This window comes from Lutra lutra, chromosome 4 (assembly GCF_902655055.1).
Source record: "Lutra lutra chromosome 4, mLutLut1.2, whole genome shotgun sequence".
In the NCBI taxonomy this organism is placed as follows: domain Eukaryota; kingdom Metazoa; phylum Chordata; class Mammalia; order Carnivora; family Mustelidae; genus Lutra; species Lutra lutra.
In genome coordinates, this window is record NC_062281.1 from 188179740 (window position 1) to 188203658 (window position 23919).

General features: G+C 45.3%; 1 protein-coding gene across 8 annotated transcripts in view; it reads right to left on the reverse strand.

Moving 5' to 3' along the window:
* PRDM2 (PR/SET domain 2) overlaps nt 1-23919 on the reverse strand; it is a 119356-nt gene that overhangs the window by 39432 nt on the left and 56005 nt on the right. For 5 of the 8 annotated variants that reach the window (XM_047723571.1, XM_047723577.1, XM_047723576.1 and 2 more), the window contains one exon: nt 5872-5982. The exons of 2 other annotated variants lie outside the window; for them this stretch is intronic. In XM_047723571.1, the coding sequence (XP_047579527.1) occupies nt 5872-5982 (111 nt within the window). Of the gene's footprint in view, nt 1-5871; nt 5983-9425; nt 9485-23919 lie in introns of those variants that run through there. One more of the 8 variants, XM_047723578.1, reaches the window with a different exon arrangement.

Genomic DNA, 23919 nt, shown 5'->3' on the forward strand with positions numbered 1-23919 from the left:
GAAGGCACAGGGAAGCAGAAGCATGGGCGTGAGGACGAAAACCAGCCACTTGGGTATCAGTTCTTAGTATTCAAATGATTCCTCTTATCACCGAAGATGGGTGCGGGAGACTATGACCAGCAACCGAACGCTCTACCTCCTCGTGTATGAAGCTACAGTGGACAGGAATCCATTCTGTTCATTTATTCAACAAACACTCACAGAGCCCCTGCCACGCACCAGGCAACACGCCGTGTGGTGAGGATACGTGTACGAACACAGTGTGCCCACATGGAGCTCCAAATCTCTTCTGTGTTCAGTCACACATATGTAAATTCCATTTTGTTGACAGAAAGTGTTATTATTTAAAACTGTGCTGGAGGGGAGCCCGGGTGGTTCAGTCAGTTAAGCGTCTGCCTTAGGCTCAGGTCATGATCCCAATGTTCTAGGGTCGAGTCCTACACTGGGCTCCCTGCTGGTCCCTCTCCCTCTGCCCCTCCTCATGCTTGTTCTATCTCACATGTACCCTCTCTCTCAAATAAATAAAACCTCTAAAAAAACAAACAAACAAAAAAAAACCACTGGCATCTGATACTGACACAGTACGGGATTCAGATCCAGTATGCAATGATACTGGATATATCAGGAGTCTGGTAGTGAATTCTAATTCCTCTTGATTCCAAACCGAAACCAGGAAACTGTAAATCACATCACCAGGTTAGGTTCTTCATAGGTTGTCTGGAACAGAATGATTCTCTCCCTCCTTCCAGACCAAAACTATATATTTAGAAGCTAAGACATTTCCCAAGACTAATCAAATTATTAAAAACTCAGGAGCTGTGGAGAAAAGGAACCCTCATGCACTGTTGGTGGGAATGCAAACTGGTACAGCCGCTGTGCAAGACAGTACTGGAGGTTCCTCAAAAAAGTAAAAAAATAGAACTACCCTACGATCTAGTAGCTGCACTACCGGGTTTTTACCCCCCCAAAATACAAAAACACTAATTCAAAAGGATATATGCACCCCTATGTTTACTGCAGCATTATTTACAACAGCCAAGCTGTGGAAGCAGCCCAAGTGCCCTCCGACAGTTGAATGGATAAAGACGATGTGGTGCGCACACACATGAATATTACTCAACCGTAAAAAAGTATAAGATCTTGCCATTTGCAACAACATGGATGGAGCGAGAGAGTCTAATGCTAAGCAAAGTTGGTCAGTCAGAGAAAGATGAATACCATATGATCTCACTCAAGTGTGGAATTTTAAAAAGAAAACAAATGAGCAAAGGGGAAAACAGAAAAAGACAAACCAAATAACGGACATCTCTTAACTACCGAGAACAAACTGGTGGTTACGGGGGGTTGGGGGGGCCACAGGTGAAACAGGAGATGGGATTAAGGGTAGTGTAGTGATTCAGTGCAGTGTAGTGATTCAGTAGTTCTGTACAGGCCTCTGCTCATGATGAGAAGTGTCACACTGGAGGTTAACTGTAATGTTAACTATATGAAACCAGTGTCATACTGGATGTTAATGACACTGGAATTAAAGTAAAAACTTAATAAAAAGATAAAAGAAGAAACCCAGGAGCCCAGACAGGTGGTCAGGGAAGGACTCACTAGTACGAGGACAGCGGAGCAGAAGTCTAAAGAAAATGAGTTACGCAAATATCTGGGGGAGGGAAGCCCTCTAGACAGAGGAAACAGCAGATGCACAAGCTCTGAGTCAACAGGTTAGATGTGTTCAAACAAACAAACAAACAAAAACAACCAGCAAGAAGTCAGAAGGTCTGGAGTGAGAAGGAACTGAGCGATTAAAAAAAAGAAAACTCCAGGGCGCCTGGGTGGCTCAGTGGGTTAAGCCGCTGCCTTCGGCTCAGGTCATGATCTCAGGGTCCTGGGATCGAGTCCCACATCGGGCTCTCTGCTCAGCAGGAAGCCTGCTTCCCTCTCTCTCTCTCTCTGCCTGCCTCTCCATCTACTTGTGATCTCTCTCTGTCAAATAAATAAATAAAAAATCTTTAAAAAAAAAAAAAAAAGAAAACTCCAGGTGGACAAGGATGAAGGCAGGGAGAGGTGGTGGGAAGTGGTCAGACACTGGACAGATGTATTTTGTTTTTTGTTTTTAAGATTTTATTTATTTGACAGACAGAGATCACAAGTAGGCAGAGAAGCAGGCAGAGAGAGAGGGGGGTAAGCAGACGCCCCGCTGAGCAGAGAGCCCGATGTGGGGCTCAATCCCAGGACCCTGAGACCATGACCAGAGCAGAAGGCAGAGGCTTAACCCACTGAGCCACCCAGGCGCCCCTGGACAGATGTATTTTGAAGAGGAAAGGCTAACAAGATTGCTGACTGGCTGTGGTGGGTAGGGGAGGGGAGGGGGTGAGGGAGGGAGGGAGAGAGGGAGGAGCCAAGGAGGATTCCACAGCAACTGGAATAATCCTATTTACTGAAAAGACTGAGGGAAAGTAGGTCTAGGCAACGCCCCCCCCACCCCCGCTCTGTGAGTGTGTGTGTTGAGGGGGAATCAAGAGTTACTCTGGAGACACGAACACACTGACACACACACCTGAGTAAAGATATTATTAAGTCATCTGTTTTGTAGGACTCAAGTTCAACAAAGAGGCTGAGCCCAGACTGTACAAATTCTCAAACTATAAGTGGTATTTGGAGCGAGGACTGCACGCGGCCACCTGAAGAATGAATGCAGACAGAAGAGGGGTGGGAAAATGGTCCCCCAGAGGACTCCGGTACTTACAGAAGAATGGCCAGTGAGGTTATCTGGAGAGCCGAGAAGAGTAAAGAAAGTTCCAAAAGGAGGGAGCAATCAGCTGTGTCCGGAACTACGAATGGTTTGGCCAAGAAGAGGACAGGGCTGAACATCCAATTTACCAAGGTGGAGGTATGGTGGCGGTGACAACAGTGGGGACAAATGCCTAATGGAATTCCTAAGAGAAGGGACAGAGCGGGGAGACAGGGAGACTATAGTGAAGCTATCAAGGAAAGCAGAGAAGTGGAGAAGTGGCTGGAAAGAATCACAGGGACAGCAAGGGACTCGAAGCCAGGTCCTGTCACAAGCCCATTTAATGCTGACAGCGCTGCTCTCTGTACAGTCCCACCCGAGTCCCTGCTGAATTAGGCCCCTTTTAAGAAAACGGAACACGCGTTAAGAAAAGCTCTGTAAAGGACGCAGAGCCACTCTGACCGCTGGCTCCCCACTCACTGCGCCAGTATTTACTACATGCCTGTACTAGGTGCACCTGACTGTCCAGACCCTTATCCTCACAGAGCTTCACCTTCAGCCTCGGACAAGTAGGCAGGCACCAAGACTGTCATGAATGACCGGCCATGCTTTGGGATTAGTACGGGCTGCTACGGAAGCATGGAGGAGAAGCACCCAACAACTACTTCGCTCATCAGGGAAGGAATGCATCTTAGACAAAGGACTGAGCCAGCTGAACCTGGAGGTCAAGGACAGAAAAGGAAAAGCAAACAGGAGGAATCAAAACATGTCACACACTGGAAATTAGTGTGGACTTACTTGGGGGCAGCGGGGCTCCATGAAGGCATTTTAAAGCAGCAGACCGTCATATGGGAGACTTGGCAGCAAGATGGCTTATGGGATTGGGAGGAGGACAGTCCTGAAGGCTGGAGACTAATTCCAAGGAGGGGGTATTAGAAGGGAGACTAAACGATGGAAATGGAAGGAAGCAATGGACAGAGAAAAGAGCAGCCAGACTGTCAAGAGAAGACACCTGTCAACAGACCCGGTGACCACCTTGATGTGGGGGGGAGGGGCTAAAAAGGCCAACCATTCCCAGCTCGGCAAACACCAGGTATTCGTGAGGAGCTCACCTGCTCAGCCCTGCCCGCCCCCCCCGCCCCCGGGAATTAAGTCTTACTTTTACCTGTCCACTACCTCTCTCCCAACAGACCAGCCTTCTCTCCCCGAAAACAAACTTCATTAATCCCACGATTTCCCCACAGACAGGGACACCAGTCATTTGATGGTGGCAGGAGCTAACTCCCTTTCCACATACATTTTCAACAAAGACTCAGCATCTTGCTAAAAAAAAAAAATCAAAATGAGACAGCAGAAAATGAAAATAACATCTCTAAGGCTTAGTAATTTTAGAGTCCATTTTTAGCCAAAATCTGTGGTTTTTGTTACAAGGGGGGAAAAAAATTCTTTCCCTTTGATTGGTAAACAGTCCCAGACTTAAAACTGTCCAAAGTCATATGGAACAAAACACTCAGAGCTCTATTAATTAACTAGTAAGGCCCACACCAACGTGTATCCACACACCCGATGAGGTCTGCTGAATTTTAAAAATAAAGGAAGGTTTGGGAAACACAAAGAAGAGTCAGGACTGTTTGCTCAGTACACAGACTGCTTGCTGAGGACAATGCGGAACATTCAGGAGAAGCTGACAGCTAGCCTGTGAGGAACCAATCACACTTGGACCAGCTACTCCACAAACAGGTTAAGTATTAGGTACTTCTCTTCCTCATAGGACCAAACATCGTGTCAGGAATAAATAACCTGTCTTCAATTACTGAAGGCGAGAGAGGGCTGTTGGATTTTCTTTAATTCTGCCACAAAAGGCACTACGGTTCTTTAGTATCTGTGCTGTCGTTCAAACAAAAGCCTTAATTAGCAAATCTGCTATCAGCACACAGAATTTGGTGTCACAGGGCTCTAGGAAATCAACCTGTCTGTTCTTGCTTCATAAAATGCCACAGGATATAATCCTTTACGAATGTCATCATCGCAAACAGTGCTAATAAAGTGGTTTATTAAAAGGTATCCAAATACTCTGGTTTCTCTTCAGATCACATCAATTTTTCGCCCTTTTTAAAAGGCATCCAAAATACTTTGTTGGGTTTTTTCCTCTACAAATATTTCTTGGAAGAGTCACAAGCCTACACTTTGAAATTTGCCTGTTTGGGTCACTACAGACACTTCTTAGAAAGCTCCAGTCTGCACATATTTGCCACATAACAAATTATGACAGGCCTCCTTCATGTCTATTATCAAAGGTCTCAATATGGTCGCTCAGCTGCAAGGAGCACAGAGCAATCTGCCTTCCTGATGAATTTGCAATCCATGCCTCTCTCTGAATTCTCACCTCGTGGAGGGCCTAGAATATCAATCCTCAGAAGGGATGATAAGAAAGTCTGGTGTGGAGAAACACGAAGAAATAAAATAGGAATTTAATTTCTAACAAAAAACAAGGGGTGTGATCCCGGGGTCCTAGGATGAGCCCCACAGCTCCTTCTGACCCCCTCCACCCCCACTCATCCTCCCCCTTTCTCTCTCAAATAAATCTTAAAACACACACACACACACACAGAAGAATACTCTTCACTCCGTACACTTTTCATGCTGATATATAAAATCAAAGGTGTATGATATTTCAAGTGAGTTAACTGAAGTGCAAACATAACAATATAAGGATATAAATCATAAGCATACAGCTATATAAAATACTTTGGAGTAAACACACTAACACGCCCCCACGCAGCTCAGGGATGGACTAGTGCCAGTGTCCCCGAAGCCTTCTCAAGCCCCGGCCAGTCTCACTTCAATCACCAGAGATTTGTTTTTGATGGTTCTGAACTTTAAAAATTATTTATAAGTGTCATCATATAGTATATGTTTCATTTCATTTTAACCAGGGAATAATTCCGTTTTCAACAAAGAAGGTCTTTAGTAATATTTTTAAGGGGTGGTGGGATGTGGAAGGCTCAGTTCGCCATGTTAAATTCAGGGAGCCTTTTGCTGTTAACCCTTTCCAGTTCTTGGGTGAAGTCTCAGAAGGGCATCCCAAGGAGATTTACAGTAACTTCTCATACATACCGAAATCATACAAGGCCAACTTCCAAGCTTACCTTCTGCAGAATCTCTCATATTTGCAGAAGCAGAATCTGGCTCACTTGTCTTCAGCTGTAGGTCTTCGGTTTTGTTTGCTTTGTTTTTACTTTCCTGGGATTTTTTCTTCCCTAAAACACAACATTTATTTATTTACTTATTTACGCACTCACTATCAACCTGAATTCTCGAAAAAGAAAATTACTAATCCAATGACAGCAAATGGCAGATTTCTAGGCGATTGTATCAGATTGCTAAAGAAAGGAACAGACGATGAATCAGAATACTTTTAAGTCGTGTCAGAGAAAAAAAAAGAAACCCATAATCCTGTATTCTTGGGCATGAGTTCCCCTACCAAACTAACATATCATCTATTCCAGAAAAGTTAAAAATACTGATGTTGGAGGAAAATGAGAGTGATAACTAACATCGAGTTTCAATACCACACAAATAAGGACTGGCAAAAGTCTGTGAGAAGCACACCGGGGAAAAACAAGACAGTAGAACCTGGGCTCCTTTTAGTTAAAACGTGCGTATCCATAACTGTGGAGCAAAACGGCAGGAGGAGGCTCCGCTGAACTGCCAAGGACGCACGCCTATGCGCAGAGGCTCCAATACCAAATGCAGAGTAATTAGGAATAACTAACTCCATGTCGAGCTGGCATGAATCCTGAGGGTGCCCATGGACTGGACTCCGGGTCCAGTACAATTCAGGATTCCCTCAACAACGGGAAGAAGGGAATTCAGGAAACACTAACTGGATTCCCACCACGACCACAGCTCAGGAGGTAAGATTAAAATGCAATGCACTTCTGACAAGCTAGAACAAGGAGCTCAAGTCACCAAGATACTCAATACGGATAAGCAATTCTCCAGAAAAGTACCAGTATCGAAAGTTTGGAAGCTCAGTCTCTTTGGCATTTAACCAGAATCTGTGGCCCTTCTTTGGTATTTTTTTAAATTCCGAGTTTCTTTGTCCTGGTAGCTCTTGCTTTTCAGTTTTCAGATTCAGAACAGGTTCCTCTTCATCCTCCCCAAACACTCCTTCCCTCTCCTTCTGCAATGCGGGGCGGTCCTTCCTCTTTCAGAACAAGGTTCGTGACACCTTTTTGTCTGAACTGGCAAAATGAGGAGTGGAAACCACTCACTGCTCCTGGAAAAGGATCGCTACAGAGGAGCAGCATTAACTAAACTATAGACGACACACGAAAATGAGGTGAGAGATACAAATAACATTGAAAAGTTCAGAAAATGGAAACATCCATTATAATATGAATCAAATAATCCTAAAAAACACCATCAAATTTTGATAAATAATTAAGAGATGAAACGGGGGGGGGGACACAATATACTCAATAATTGGCCAATACTGTTTTAAATCCCTAATTCTTTGGTCCATGAAAAAAAAATGCTTTGATGCTTTCTGCCAAGACATAAGGTAACAGTCTGTGCAAATAAATTCCTGGTAACACCTCCATCCCTCATTTCCAAAGGCACCTAAAATGGGGCTCAGGACACCCAAGCAAGCACTTCCCTGAAACCACATTCTGGTGGGAACAGAAGCCAAGAGCCTGCAGGGGAAGGGTTATAAAGCAATCCCCCTCCGTAAAGGGCCAGGACACAAACGACACCGACACCGCTCCACAGCGGAAGATGTAAGCTCCACTTGCAATTCTCTGTCCCTTGGTCAACTGAAGGGCACGAAGCCCGAATGCGATGACGACAAGGCTCCTGAGGAATCCGGCTGTGCTTCAGGACGCCTACACTCCATCTACTTCCAGACAACTTTCTTATCCTCCCGACGACAGATGCCCTTCCCCGTGTGCGATGCCCGGTCCCTATCAGATCACTGGGCGCAAAGAACACAGGTAGAAAGGATTCCCGGCTACTAAGACAGTTCCTCTAACGCCACAGTTCCTGTCTGCTGAGATCCCTGGGAGGACTCCTGAGCCGCAGGGTGCTTAATTCGAGAGTTAGATTCAGCAAAGTTTTTCCCCTGAATCACTAACACAAAAGTATTTTAAGACATCACATACCACCTCATGTACCCCAAAGTGCCCAAGGAATGACCCTTTCTTACCACCTACTCTCTACTTTGCACAGGCCTGAGCTTTTGGAGTAAGTCAAGGTGGAGGTACAGTGTACACTTTGCCTGGTACACAGGAAGCTTAGGGACATTAAAACAAGTCACACTGAAATTTAACAGAAAAACAGATGTCCTTTATTGTAATAGAATCCCTTAAAAAAGCAATTCAGAGATTTTCTGCAGCCTCTCAAGCGCTATACAAAGCTGGTTAGCAGGTCACGCAAAAAAACTGGCCTGTACGTAAACAAGAGTATTAAATTCGTGACGTTCCTAGATTTATAATAGAACAGCACAACCTTCATAATATCACTCACTAATACATACTCGGACTGAAATCACACGACTATCTAAAAGCCAAAAGTACCACTTTAAGTTTCATTCCTGGCCTGAAAGAATGTTAAAACGCCTACAGCTGATAATGTCCGTGTCTGCTTCTGGCCTCCCCAAACCTCATCACCAAGAAGTGCCCCCGCCCCCTCCAGCTGTGCTCTTTAAAAAACAAGACCAGGAAACCTTGATGCCCTGGGAAGAGAAACCACCTGAAGCAGGGACATGTGCATCCTACTGAGAGGGCCACAGGCTGCCTGGGCATCCCACGAATCACACCCTCCCTGGGGGGCTGTCCCATGCACTGGAGGACGCTCAGCAGCACCCCGGGCCTCCACCCACTATATGCCAGGAGCACCCCCACTTTTAACTGTGACAAGCCAAAGTCCCCAGACATGGCCAGTGTCTGGGATGGGGGTGGGAGGTCTCCCCAGGTTAAGAACCACTGTTTGTATGTCACCAAACACATAATGGGGCTCTGCAGTCTATATATTTAAGAATTTTTAAAGTATGTGAATACCACTAATAAACCACTTGTAAAAACTAAAGAAAGGGACAATTAAATGTACTCCTGAGAATCTCTGGTGAACACCGACAGACTTAATTTACCATAGAAATAAGTCTATCATGAATCTAATTATCATTTGTTCGTGAGACAGAGATTCCCAGACACATGAATGATATAATCTTAATCAGAACCATCTGACACTTGAGTTACTTCCCATTAGGACTGCGACCAGAGATGAAGGGGCTACCAAAACCACCTGCCCTACCTGCTCTTCTGAGAGAAAAATGAAGGCCAGGGCCCCAGAGGGACCAGTTAACCAGTCTACAAGAGAACAGAAATTAGAGCCCAGGTGTCCCGACTCACACTTAGGCATGCTTTGGTGTCACTCACAAAGCCAAATACTGCCGTAACGGGTGGGAGAACCTGCTACACCTCCTTAAGTAAGTAAATTTCTTTTCCTGGTACTTTGGTTTCTGTTCTACTTGTAATCAAACTAAAAGAGAAAACAAAAATAAGCCTATAGCCAAAAACCACCTCTAAGGACGCTTACACAAGGGTGCGGGGACTTCTTGGTGTCTGTGAGGCGGGAGGGGCCTCAGGAACGGGTCCGGCAGAGCCCGCTGGGAGCCTGGTAAGCACACGTGTGCACTTACCATTGGGGTCCTGAAGGGTCCTACATAGAAGCTACTGCCAGCTGCGCGCTCCACTTGGTCTAAACAAGAAAGATACAGGAATGAAACACAGGAAAGTGAAATGGAAACGCCGACAGATCACAATGGAGGACAGGACAAACTTCGTGCGTGTTAAGGAAAAGATACACAGTTATGAAGGAAACTGAATGAAGCAGAAGGAAAAGAGCAGTCACCTACTGCATCAGCGTTCCCAGGCGCGCGCGCACACACACACACACGTGCGCACACGCAGATAAAAATAAATTAATCTGTAACTGTGTTCTCAGCCGCAGACAGGAGGGCCTGCTCGGTATACTTACTCTCAGGCCCGCACCACATCCCCGCTGTAAAACAGACGCTCTGACCCCACTTCGCCGAAGGCCCCATCCGCACCTCTCATCCTGCAGAGACCCAAGGACCAGAGACGTGAAGTCATATGCCCAAGGTCACGCGACTAAATCAGCTCTAGAGCCAGAACGCCCCCGCAAGGATGATGAGGCTAAAAGTGATCTTGTTACTACGTTTCTTAAGACCAGTAATGACATAATAAAAACATCCTATGCTGTATAAAGCACTTTTTTTTTTTTTTAATTTTATTTATTAGAGAGAGAGCATGTGCATGAGCAGGAGAGGAGTGGACAGAAAGAGAAAGAGAAACCCAAGCAGACTCCTGGCTGAGCATGGGGCCCCACTTGAGGCTCGATCCCACAACTCTGATATCATGACCTGAGCTGAAATCAAGAGTCAGACACACAACCAACCGAGCCCCCCAGGCGCCCCTACAAAGCACTCTCTATGCACTATCTCACTTGGTTTCAAAGGCAAATGAAAGAAAAAGTAACAGAGACATCCACTGCCATTTATAGAAAAGGTACAAGAATCAAACTGGAGTGCAGATTTTTTTTTCCATTTCAACTTTATCTGATGCCAGAAACACTCATCAGTCAATAGCACAGAACCTCAACCTAAGCAAATATGATTCACCATTAAACAGTATCCGTAACACTGGGGTTTCTAGTGAAATAGCTACCATGTAGAGAAGTCAACAGTCATAATGACTACTCTTTAAAGATAATGTCTAGCATTATACCTCTGGTGTCTGGGATGCAAGTTGCAAAATCAAAATTGCCTAAAGCATCACAGAAATAGTTTAACTTAGGTCTGGACTGTGTTCTACTAGTCTAATAAAACGGGTCAAACACTAGCAAATTCTAGAGAATAAGGTTTCACTTAAAATGTGCAGGCTTCAGAGAAAACAACAAATTCTGGAAGGCGTGTTCAAGTTCCATTAAAAATTCATCACAACAGCGAAGGCTCATGCACTTCGTGATTTAAGTGAACTAAATTTAGAACCCTATGTAACTCTGCATGCACCGCCTCCTCACTGGGGAGCTACCCAGCTCCTAGGTACAACATGAGAATTCAGTACTGGCGCAGAGAAGCAGGGCTCAGGAGCTCACCATCTTACTCACATCCACAGCTGATTCCATACCAGGTGAGGCCCCATCTCTGAGCACTTACCATGAAAGGTCATCAAGAACATGAGCTGCCCTGAACAGGAGCCTCCAGACTCCCCCAGAGGAACCCCTGGAAGGACTCCCCTAAGGATGGGCTGTGCCTGCCGCCTCCAGGGCCTTGCATCTCACTGAGCCCTTCACCTTGGCAATGTGCCTCCATCTACTCGCCTCCACTGGAGCCCCCACTTTGCATGGTTACCTCTGATGTTGTGATTACAAAACCCCACATTTCCTCAGGGTTCATTTGCCTCAGGGTTCCCCCCTGCTTCCGAGGGTTTCACAGGTCTGACATTCCTAAGATTCCTCTCCCCAGCCTTGTGACATCTCCTTTTGCATTCCTTCGCACAGTTTTCCTCTTCTCCCTGGCCTCAGCCGAGAGGGTCCCTCCTAAGAAATCTGAAGACTGGAGGCTTTCGTACAAGGGATTTAAAAAGGCTGAGCTGAGGGCACACATCTTAGAGAACAGAACAGACATGGGACGGGGAATAATGGGCTGTTAAAAGGGAAAAGAGAAGAACCTAAGATTTGAAGCAGAAGGAGCCTCAAAGGTGGCCTTATCTGCTCTCCAAACTCCACCAACATCCCTCTTGAAGCTTTAGCTCATTACAGGAGTTGCCTAAAATCTCACAGCAAGTTGGCAGCGAAACTGGGACTTTTTATTCCCATCCGAATCACTGTTCTGTCCACCGTGTTCTAGAGGCCTTGCTGTGAGTGACACTTTCTGGGCCCTAATTCTTTCACCCTCATGAAAGATAATGAATGGTGCCATCTGCATTGCAGGCAAGTTTGAGAAATTTATCATAAAAACATAAAGTCAGTATAGAGCTTTTCAAGTTTGTGAAAGACAAGGATGTAGCTTTCTTGACAGCAGGCTGGCACGGCCCCGACAGCAGTACTCAGAACACCAGCTTCAGAGCGCAGTCCAAGTTCCACAGGCAAGGTGAAAGGCTTGGCTGGTAGAAAAGCATAAAGTTCAGTAGGCCTGGCTGGCTCAGCGGGTAAGGCACTTGACTCTCGAACTCAGGGTTGTGAGTTCCAGCCCCATGCTGGGCGTGAACTTAAAAAAATAAATTAGAAAATGTTAAAAAGCATAAAGTTCATGTTAAATGACTTTTTCACAGTATTAAAACACACACACACACACACACACACACACACTCTATCTCTAACAGACCAGGTAGTGAGGAAGGGCATCGATGGATGACAGCGAAGTCATGGCTGAAAGGATGATGACCGAGATGTTCCGTGGAGGCTGGTCAAGGGAACAGAGTCAGACCCCAGCAGTTTTCTATCTGGGGTTGGTTAATGTTCTACAGTTAGGGTTGGTGAGTACAGAGGAAAGAAGCTGGAAACACGTATGCACATAAGTTTTCCATAAGGAATCAACAGTCCATTTTGATAATTTTAACGTGCGCTTAAAAAAGAAAACCAGAAGATGATGACTCTGTGAAGTCAGCAGAAGTCACGGTGAGGACAAGCGGGAACTGGTTAGCAGGACTGAGGCAAGAGCAGAGCCTCTGAAACCACGGCCAGAAAGGCTCCAGCAAAGGTCAGCCCAGCTGCACACAGGATGGGGTGTGTCCATCAGATGGTCAGAGTGGCCGCTACGGCTGCCCAAGGTGACACTGGGGGAAGACAAGGCACTCGGAGCCTAGCCCCGGCTCTCCAGAGCGTTTGGGAGGCAACACTTTGAACCGGCAAGATGCCGGGCAGTAACTGGTTTTCACAAAAATAATATGCTATACACTTCCTTTAGACTTAAAATAACTTTTATACTTAAAATAACTTGAAAATGTACCTGATAGTAAAACTATTCTGTTGAGCAGCTTCGGCATAATTTCAACCTTTTTCTGTAGTTAGACTCGCCAAGAGAGCGGTCTATAATCCTGGAGACAAACTGTAAAAATAAAACCTCTCTGGTTTTAAGTTGCTCATAGTATTAAAACAGGACTCTAGGCTTTGCTTCCAACAGAAACAATGGAAAAGTTCTGGATTTTTCAGTGCCGTAGATCCCGGCGTAAATTCCTGGGATGCTTGCCTCGCGCTGGGGGTGCGCACAGCCTTTGCACCCTGTGGAGGGTCTGGCCCGCAACTCATCCACATGCCAGGCTCATGGGAGGAACAGCAAGGATCACATCTGAAGAGGGAGCTTTTCGTTTCTCTAAAAAAGGCTTTTAGTGGCTTTGACTGCATAATCCCAAATACCAGAAAAGACTTCCCCAAATAAACTCAAATAAATTCAAATTGAGAAACCATTACATTTCCTTATACTCTTTGGAACCTCAAAGTCTTGTAGCATGAACAAAATGATTTTAGAGACTAACTAACTAAATACCTCTGAAACTTAAGCTACCAGCCTGTTCTACTTTATAATTATTTTAATTTCTAGGGTTCTGGTTTTTCTCAGGGATCTTCAGTAGCTTTTCTTTTACAGGGGGAAAAAATGATTCTCAAGTCGGAAAACCCTGCATATAAAACGTGCGTTGGCAACTACATTAACTCCAGTTCAAGAGTCAGTCCCCGGAGGCCAAACAGACAGGGACTGGAGCCGTGTAGGGAGGGGTGTGTGGTCTGCGCCTGGCAACCCCCAGAGAGGAGCGCACAGCCACACCCTCGGGAATTCCTCATCCTCAGCTGAAAGGAAAGTCATTTACGATGAATTTTATGGAACTATATCCTGATGAATTAACTGTGAAATTTAGATTAAAAATACTTTCAGGAAGTGAATTCTAGATATAAATCTGAGAGAAGACACCATTACAATACTTAAAATCATTATCTGCAATGATTTCCAGAAATGCTCGGAGGAAGAGGGGTCAAGCCTCATCACCAAGGAAGGTAGGATACCTGCTTGTGTTTGTATTTTCTCATTTTTCTAGATGAACATTTGGTTACAGTATGCAAAAAACAAATGAATACGTTATTTTTGAAAGAAACAGCTAACAAAGGCAAAATTAATGAGCCAACTGAAAATGGCCACTATTGGCTGAGATTAACACATGCAATTTTATAACAGTACAATTTGGAAAAGGTCTCAATGGTCTATGTTGCCTACACAGCAGAAAGTACCGAGGAGCTTCTCTTCTATCTCCCACCTGAACACCAAGTCTAAGTGTCCAGGAAAAAAAAACATCAAAATTCACAACAGACACACCCTGAAAGGGAGTGTAAAAGTCAGAAGAGACGTTACTGAGGAGCCGTCACTGCTCTCGATTCAAATCCCCGAGGCTAACCTTCTGGCAGGTCGTCTTCAACTCATTTCCCCATGCATCATGTGACTTCAAACCGAAAGTTAATTTCCCTCCTTTTTTTTTTAATTTTTTTTTTAAAGATTTTATTTATTCATTTGACAGACAGAGATCACAAGTAGGCAGAGAGGCAGGCAGAGAGAGAGAGGAGGAAGCAGGCTCCCCGCTGAGCAGAGAGCCCAATGCGGGACTCGATCCCAGGACCCTGGGATCATGACCTGAGCGGAAGGCAGAGGCTTAACCCACTGAGCCACCCAGGCGCCCCTCCCTCCTCCTTTTGAGCAGCCACACACCCTGCGTTCTTTTTCTTGTTTCACTATACTCGGTTATTTTATCCCTCATTATTTAAATCAAAAATCTAATTTAAATAACCGTGCTGAGTGCCTCCCAGGTGTAAGTGAAGGGTCAGTGTTCTGGCAGGCAGTCAACGGTGATAATCTTGAGAGTACTGTTTCCTGGCTTTTATTTTGCTTCTCCTAAAAATGTGAAATTAATATGCCATGTTTGACAGAGGTTTAAGAAACAGGTTATAAAAATAAAACAACCTACAGAGATACTAAGCTACTCCTCACTTGGATCTACCATGGGACACTTTTGTTCTGGCATCATTTTTAAGGCTATTCGTCACTACTGCTAAGCAATCTCGTTCTCTTCTTTCCAAGACCTCAACCGTCTTCTGGCCTCCACACCTGCAGACCTATCTCTACCAGAGCCTGTGAATGGACACGTCACCGCTCCACCAGGAAGGGCTTGGACCTCTGGAGGTTTATGCACGCGCACAGACCAGCACAAATTTGCCCACTCTGATAACTCAAAATGCTGTCTTTCAGATTCAAGCAGAGAAGGAACTAGAATGTGTTCTCCTCATAAAGTAATTATTTAAGTCACAAATTACATTTATATTGGGAGATGTTTTTCTCTTAAGATCTGAACCTAAAAACTAAATCCTACTAGTTATAACTAGTCTACTTAACATTACATCTCACACTCAGACACACCAGCCTGTATCAGATTATTGTTCAAATTTAGCTCGAGCTCAATTCTTGTAAGATTAGAATTTTTCCTTCTAAATACTAAGTTTCTGGAACCACGGTGAAGCAGAAGTATTTTGATTTTTCTTGGATGCTTATAACCTACAAGACAGTTTGTTACAAGCTACAGGGAAAATTATACATATAAATAACTACAAAGATGGCTGCTCCAAAGGAACTTAAAATTGAAGTTACATCCGACTTTGCGAAAAGCAAGTCCCTTTGCAGAAAGGCCCTACCCAATGTCAACAAGAAGCAAATGCTGAATGGAAAAGATGTTCAAGAGAATCTGATCTCATTAAAAGTAAAAATGAGGGAGAAGGAAAGAGGGAGGAAGAAAGCAGGAAGAGGGAAGGCCACGGAGGTCGGGGAAAGGGAGGGAAGGGACAGTAAGAGACAGGGGAGGGGATGAAGTCAATCTGCAGCCAGCTAGGTAAAGCAAGGACGCATGCACAGCCGGGGCCCAGCTCAGGCGTGGAAGCCACGGAATTCCAAGCACTGACATGGCAGCCTTTCTGAAACACGAAATCTTCTCAGTGCTGGTCTCCCAGGATTACACCACCTTTTCCTGAGTTGATGCTTCTCTCTTTCACCAACAACACAGGGATAAAATAAAACCCCTCAAGGAACAGAAGAAGCCCGGGGGCAAGGGCTCACTAAGGACTAGGATTTTCAACAGTTGCCTCCTAGGCTGGTGCCTGAGGCTGGAGAAGGGTCTCCCTCTCACACCAGCCACCCATTCCATCTGCTCCCAATAGGTTCCTGTGCCCCCAAAGTCCTACATCTTTCCTGCAAAGAGCATACCCCAACTTAAGACTCTGGAATGGGCTCTCCTATCCCTCCCCAGTGTGTTGGGAGTGGTACTCAGAATAAAATAGGTTCTCGAAGGGCACAAACCCACAAAAACTAAAATTCACAAAACAAACTATATAGCACCACCTTGGGCCATGATCTAAGTAGAAGTAATCCTGATTAAGGCAGACAGGAACCAACTATGATACACACTAGTGACAACTACCTGGTACTGTCATCAGGAGTAAATCAGGTAATGCAGAAACAGAACTCTGCACAGCACCTGACAAAGACTCCATCAATGGAATCAATTGTAAGGATTACCCACAGTAGATTCTACCAAACAAATTACAGAAACCCCACGCCTACAAGTCTCAAATGTCAGCACATGTTCCTTCTTATGAAGACAATGACATTCTGCTTCCACTAACAATTCTGAATTCATCCATTTGTTCTGTTCATTTGCTCTCCAGTGATTCACACGATCCCACCCAGATGTCACTATGGAAAGGTACAAGTCCAACGGAGGACAGAAGTTTACTTCAGTGCTTCAAACACTCACACATCTATCAGTATACAGTAATGCTCGAACAGAAGCCGTGACTACATTTCAGTTTTTTAAATCTGCAACCTACTGATTTTATTATTGCTTCTAACCAACCGTCTAAACATTAACAGTTCACTCAGTGGTTCTTAATCTTTTGGGAAAGAAACCCTAGACCCTTTTAAGATCAGCCAACACTTAAGGCCCCTCTCCCGTGGCAGTCAGAGATAACCACACTTGGAGGCTCACGGACCTCTGCGTCATCACAGAGTCCAGCTCTAAATTCATGCAAACATGCACACTGAGGGGTATGTACACCTGTGTGGCCCCAGAGAAAGCCCCCACTCCTTAGACTGCTCAACAGAAATGCTACACAGAAAATAAAGACACTTGTTTCCTTAAAGCTGCTGCCGTCAGCTTCCCTAGTAAACTGTAAGAAAACGGCTCTTCTACACTCTTGTTTTTTCCTGACTGCACATCCAGAAAGACGTAAAATGACAGATTTCCTCATCGGTCACGTGCGCCAGGAAACTGCTCCCACACAGTTACTGTCGGGGCTGTCTGATCATTTAAAGTCTAAGAAAACATACCCCAAATCCACCCAGAATGTCAACCAAAATTTGGTCACAACACTAGAGGAGTCATGAGTGGCCTGGACCACACAGAGGTAAGAAAGAACGCGAAAACAGCAAACCCTTCATTTGGGCAACAAAAAGCCGTATCAGAAAATGCTGCAACTATTCCTTTATTTTTTCCAGAAGGGCCACAACAAACCGAAGGATGGACAGAATTACCATAGAGCTCATTTTGCCAGTGCCCACCAATTAAAATGGGACGGACCAAGGTTCAGTGTGCCAGGCATATTCCTACAAGGCTCTCGCTGGATGCTCACAGCAATCCTGCAAGGTCAATCTTATCCCCATTTTACAGACAGGTAAACCGAAGAGCAAAACATGTGGAGTAACCTGTCTAAAGTCATAATGCTATTAACTGGTGGAGCTGGGATACGAAGCCGGCCTCCTAATTCCAAGGCCATGTTCTGGCACGCCACAATGGAGTCCACACATCATACATCTCCCAGGACTCAGCGGTACAGCTGGGTCAGCAGTTTTTCCCTCCTCCCCTCCCCACAGACACACACAGCTCAGGCTCACTTTAAACAGGTTATCCATGTGCAAAGCAGTCATCAAGTTATAACGCTCAGAGAAGCAGTAATGGAGCTCAGGCAGTGTACTCACGTACTTTAGCACGGAACTGAAGTTGGAGGGAGCATGATAACCGTCCACCGAGAAAACAAAGCTTACCAACTCCGCGCCCTTTCTGCCAGCTGCCTGTGAGACTGAGGGGATCCTGCCTCTCTAGAACTGAAGAGGGCCAGGAAGAGCATGAGTGCAGCATCACTGCTTCTTGATGTAACATTTCCTACACTCTAGCGCAACCATAAATTGAATTTATCTTGGCACACAGGCGGTAATTTACATTTACATTCTGAACTCTTGAATCTGTAATTTTGATGGAATCAGAACTAGAAATATCAAGCTTACCACCCAAATTCGATCTTGTTAACAACACGATCACACACAACAAGGAAGGTAACTTCCTATGACGAGAGATATTCAGCCGCTAATCAGACTACTTTAAGCGAATTTGGGATTTTAAGCCCCCTGTTCAAAAATCCAACCAAGACTGAGACTGTATCTAACTCTTCCTTTTGGTTATTTGTCTAGAATGCCAGTGAGAGGGAAACTGTAACTTCAACGCCACTGTCAATCCTACAGAAACTACAATCCGTAACGTGGAAGTGCAGGAGGAGAGCGTCGGTGTGTGAAAGGCCAGCACCCCGCTGCCGGCTGCCTGAACCCAGGAGAGAGGAATGTGAGGCTTCTTGGGTCTGTGCTGACGCGGACATCAATCTACTCACAGAATGTACCCAAGGCAGGAGGTGGAGGTGGAAGCCCTCACTCCTCCCAAGGACCCTCAGACACTCTGCCTAACGCCAGCAGTCACTTGATTACAAGAGTAACAGGGTCTAAAAATCTCTTATGTTAACAAACAAAAAATACGGAACCAGAAAGGCATATTCTACCCCTCCAACTGGCAAGAGAATGAAAACTGAACCTAAGAAGCCAAACAGTAGAAAAAACTAAAATAAAAAAAAGGCACAGGCATTTGCAAGGTTGCCCATTCTAAACTGTATCGCAACTTCAAACAGGGCACACGACTGGTTTTGGGGTTCTAAACAGGGGTGAACAAACCAGTTTGTCTTCATTTTTGTGGCATGTGAGGTCTCAGGAAACCTACAAAAGACTGCCCCAATAGGACAGATTAGAAATACAAGGGGAAAGACTGTTGATCACCCACAGCTTTAATGGGGGGAGGGGGACCTAGCCTAAGTGGGAACTTACTGGTTTTCTTTTTAACCAAAGCAAAGATAATTCTCTGCAACTACACATAACTGGTAACATACAGTTAATTTATTAAGGATGAAATTAGGTTTGGGTCATCCAGATACTGATTAAATGAATAAGAACATATAAACGGGAAAGTTCCCCAAGTATCAAATTAACAAGAATTGTGAATGTCATAATCTTATTTTAGAAACTGGTATTTTTATATATCACACACATACAGTATCATTATTTTATCATTAGGGTAAGTCACTAGCTTCTGAAACTATTCAAAGACTGTATTTTAAAATGTATTGTGTATATTAAAATATGCATATTAAAATGTACTGATACATAGTACTTAACATAAGTATACATGTAAGAGCTTAGTGTGAAAATTCCCATCAAAAGAATATTTCTAAATTTCAGGGTCATAATCACAAAAATGGGAAGAGGACATTGGTACAGCAGAGGGCTCAGAATGCTGAGAACTTTGTCTCTTTCCCATAATCCCTCTGAACTTTTTCTTCTTAATATATGTGTCAAATTTTAACCTTTTAAAACAAAGCTACCGCCTAATTTCTAGCAGAAAGGACAGAACAGAAAGGAAATTGCTTGTGGAAAAAATAAAAAGCACAGATTACGAGGCAGAGGTTCTGTCCAGTCTACCGTGTGTGTTTGAGGCATGGGGGTGGGACATTAACGACCTTAGTTAATGACCTAATCTTCAAGGAACAACTGAGAAAAAAACTCTTATTAAAAGTTTCAGGTAGAAAAGGCCATCTTATGTTTTGTTACAAATTCAGGAAGTTTCAAAAAAGTTTCAGAACTTTTTAGTATTCCAAAGACTCTAGAGCGGGTAAATACAATTAAGAAATCAACCTCTGCCCCTCTGGAGGAAAATTCACTAGAGCACAAAGGCAGGTTAGGGCAGCTCCTTCCTCCTGGTTTCTTTTCACGCTTTTCCTCCTGAATGAGTCAAGCCACTAGGACAGGAACAGCTTTAAGAGCAAACAAAACCTCTTAAGAAAGTGCTGCTTCCAACAGTTCAAATGAGTTCCCCTTAAAGGAACAAATAAAAGATAAAAAGCCACCCTCCAAATAAACACTTGGCCCCCCCCCCAAAAAAAAAAACCCAACAGACGAAATCCCTATTTTTCATCGGTGTCACATCTTAAGAGTGAAAGAAAGTAACAAGCATGATTTAACTCTACAACAAATCAGCACTGCACATACCCGCAAGCCCCCACACCGAGTGGACGTAAATTAAAACACGGTCGTGATCTCCCTAACATTCAGCTTAAGGAAACTTTCAAAATCACACTGTATTCACTGCAATAGCCAGTCATCCCCAACACAAGAACTGTGGTGTGGAGAAGGAAGCGGAACATCAGCATCTTCTTGAAATCTGGAGCTCCCTGGCCCTGCAAGTGCCCCCCCCCCCCCGCCACCCCAACCTGCCCGCACTGCAGAGGGACTTAGGCCAAGGCAACGTCTCACTCCGTTCCTGCAGGTGTCCCAACTGATTTCCAAAAGAATATAAAACTCCGGAAAAATGAAACCGTCAGAAGAAGCCCAAACCAACAAATGACACTGGAAAAACACTTAACAGATGACGGCTACCAGGGGACAAAATGTCATCCATTAGTGTTTTTAAGAACTGTTTATTCGAGGTGCTCAAAGGAATACAATAAATCTATTCAATCCCCGAAGCCCCGAGGCTAGAATAAGTGAAGGCATTAGTTCTCAGCACAAGTGAGCTTACTAATACCAAAGCTTCACTGAATCACACTGCCTCATTGCTTAGGATTAAAGTGGGCAATTCTACAGTGAGTAGCAAACATTCATCTCAGCTAATTAGTAAAGCCTTATAAAACACTGCTACTTATTCAGTATGACTGTCCTACTCAGAAACATTATGAATAAAAACTAGATTTAGGCAAGGCGGAGCCAAGGTGAACCTGGGCCACCCGCATAACCCCCGGAGCCCCAGTGCCCTCAACTACCCAGGAGGAGAAGCAGCCTCGAGACCCGGCAGCGCCACCAGCAGGGCCTACAGCAGTGCTGTCTCGGGAGCAAGCACAGTGCCGGGCACACGTGCAACTTGCTGACCACTGACCACTGCTGTCACCCTCACCGTCAACAAAAAGCTATGATTCATCGCGAAAGGACAGGATGTGCAGAGAAGTGTCAGATCACCAGAGACGTCCCTATCAAAACCCATTATAAGCAATGAATCGGACCAGGACCTCCCCGGCTGGTTTAATGGAGCGCGAATAAAGAAAACCGGCTACTTTCAGGGTTCATCCTTTTCACTCGGAGAAACGACAGCAAGCTTTTCAAGAACTCTTGCTTCTCCATGCCGTTCAGAGTCCCTGACCTCGCCAACCAGATTATTAACATTAATCAAATCCAAACCTTAGAACTGTCCTTGGCAGCAGGTACAACAGAAACAGGTCACGCGAGGGCCGCCACAGCCAGGCGGGTCTACCTGCGAGGTCAACGGCCCACATTTCCCTCGGCCGCAGGCTGTGTGCAGAACCCGCAGGCTGTGTGCAGAACCTGCCGCACCACGCCCTTGGGGGCCTCACCCTATCCTGCGCTTCTTCACGGGCAACTTCTAATACAAGACAACACTCCTTTCTGTAGTTCTGCTAAGTTCGTGCGTGGAGAAGCCCCTCTGTAAACCAGAACAGGAAACTGCCTACGGAAAGGAAGCACTCACTGAGTTTCAAAAGCAATTAATCCGTAATTCTGAAAAAGAACCTAGTACTCCAATTTAGGGAAGGCATAGAAAATTGAGTTTTGTTTTTGTTTTTTATTTTCAAATTATAACCAAATTTTTAAAAAATCAAATAAACTAGTTTGAACTCACCACATTAAGGGTCTCGTTTCCTTTTTTCTTTTAGAAAATTTAATCATGATCAAACCTATTTTCTGCATTAGGCCAAGTCCTACCTTCCAGTTTACATATGGACAGGAGAAACAGTGTTAACAGCCTACTTGTGACATGTACTGGGATTTTTTCCAAGTTCATCCACTGAACTACAGTTGAAAAATGTGCAAAATGCTTTGAAAATTTGTAGTTAATCCACACAATTTCCCTATGAACAAGTTATACACAGCAAAGATGAAATGCACAACCACGGGGGCGCCTAGGTGTCTGGGCTGCTTAGGCAACTGCCTTCAGCTCAGGTCATGATCCTGGAGTCCCAGGATTGAATCGCACTTCGGGCTCCCTGCTCAGTGAGGAGTCTGCTTCTCCCTCTGACCTTTCCCCTCTCATGCTCTCTCTCATTCTCTCAAATAAATAAAATCTTAGAAAAAAAAGGCACAACTACTCACCAATTTCTTACCTAAATTTGGAGCGAGTCAGTAGCAGAAGTATAAAATTAGAAATTTAAAAAACAAAACAACTCCACACTGCTTCCTACTATTGAAAAAATATCGAAGCTGTCTCAAGTTTTTAAAAACAGGTCCACATAACAGCAGCATGGATCCACGTAGCAGGCACCCATCAGAGATGGGACCCTACGCTCAGCAAAGGCATCACTCAGCTAGAAGGAAGTGAGAGCTACAGTGGGAATCAGCCAGGACACCGCTCTCTTGGATCCAACGTGACAGGTTAACACTGGGACCACACTTCCACGGGAACATCACTACCTCCCACTGCCCCATACCCTGCACCAGCACCTGTGAAGGGGCTACCAAGGAGCGCCCTGCGAGGAAGTGGGCACGGGACCTGCCTACCAGACACCGGGAAGGTTCAGGGCCCATCTGCCATCACCCTCAGGCTTCACTGCCAGGCTTCACCATTCAGCCAGGCCTCTGCCATTCAGCTTTGGCCAGGGAGCCGTAAAAGAGCCGTTGGCTGCTAAGGGAGGGCTGCTAGGGGAGACCAGGACAGCAAACGCCACCAAAGCACCCCTGCTCTCAGCTTCTATCACCCGTACCCTCAAACGGTCACTTTAAATAGAACCAGTGTTGTCCCGTCTGCTGCCATTGCCCACCCTGTGGACAAGCGGATGGAAAGCAGTATATCCTGTAGAAACAGAGGCACAGAAAACCAGGATTCAAGTTCTGACTCTGACACCCATCGGCAGTGAGTCTGGACAGGTCAGCCAAGCTGGCTAAGGGCCCATCTCCTAATCTGGAGGCGGCAGAGACTACACAGGAATATTCGGCCAAAGCAGAGAGCCCAGCACTGCTCAGGGCTCCTGATCCACATGCCTCTGCCCCCAAGTACTCCCTGCACTGCCATCGGAGCCTCCTGTTACACCTGCTTCCTACCTGCTGTCCAGCAGTGGCCTGCAACCTCCCATGTCCTTCCCAGTTTTTCCTTCCCCAACTCACGAAAGGTCCTTCCTTCTTCCCCTCCTCAGCATCCTTTGCAGAAGTCCTCTCACTGTGCTCTGCTGTCCCTACAATGCAGCATCATGTCCTCTCCCAAAGGGATCCTGGCTACCACCCCCCCACACACCCTGGAGCCCAAACACACATAACCAGAACACCTAGGGAGCCTGACCTGCACTGAGCTACATTAAGAAAGGCGAGAGGCTCATCCCTGAATGTTTTACTCATCTCGCTCATCTTCCCTACCAATCCAGCCACCGAAAGCAGTGCCTGGCAGAAAAGGGGTCCATACGTCCACTTGGAGAACAGAGTTTCAAGATGCAAAAACACTGGGGCGCCTGGGTGGCTCAGTGGGTTGAAGCCTCTGCCTTCGGCTCGGGTCATGATCCCAGGGTCCTGGGTTCGAGCCCCTGATGGGGCTCTCTGCTCGGTGGGGAACCTGCTTCCTCCTCTCTCTCTGCCTGCCTCTCTGCCTGCTTGTGATCTCTCTCTGTCAAATAAATAAATAAAATCTTAAAAAAAAAAAAAAAAAGATGCAAAAACACTTGTGTGGGTTTCTAGGTGGCCCCTCCATGCCCCCACCCGACTAAGGCAATAAATTCCC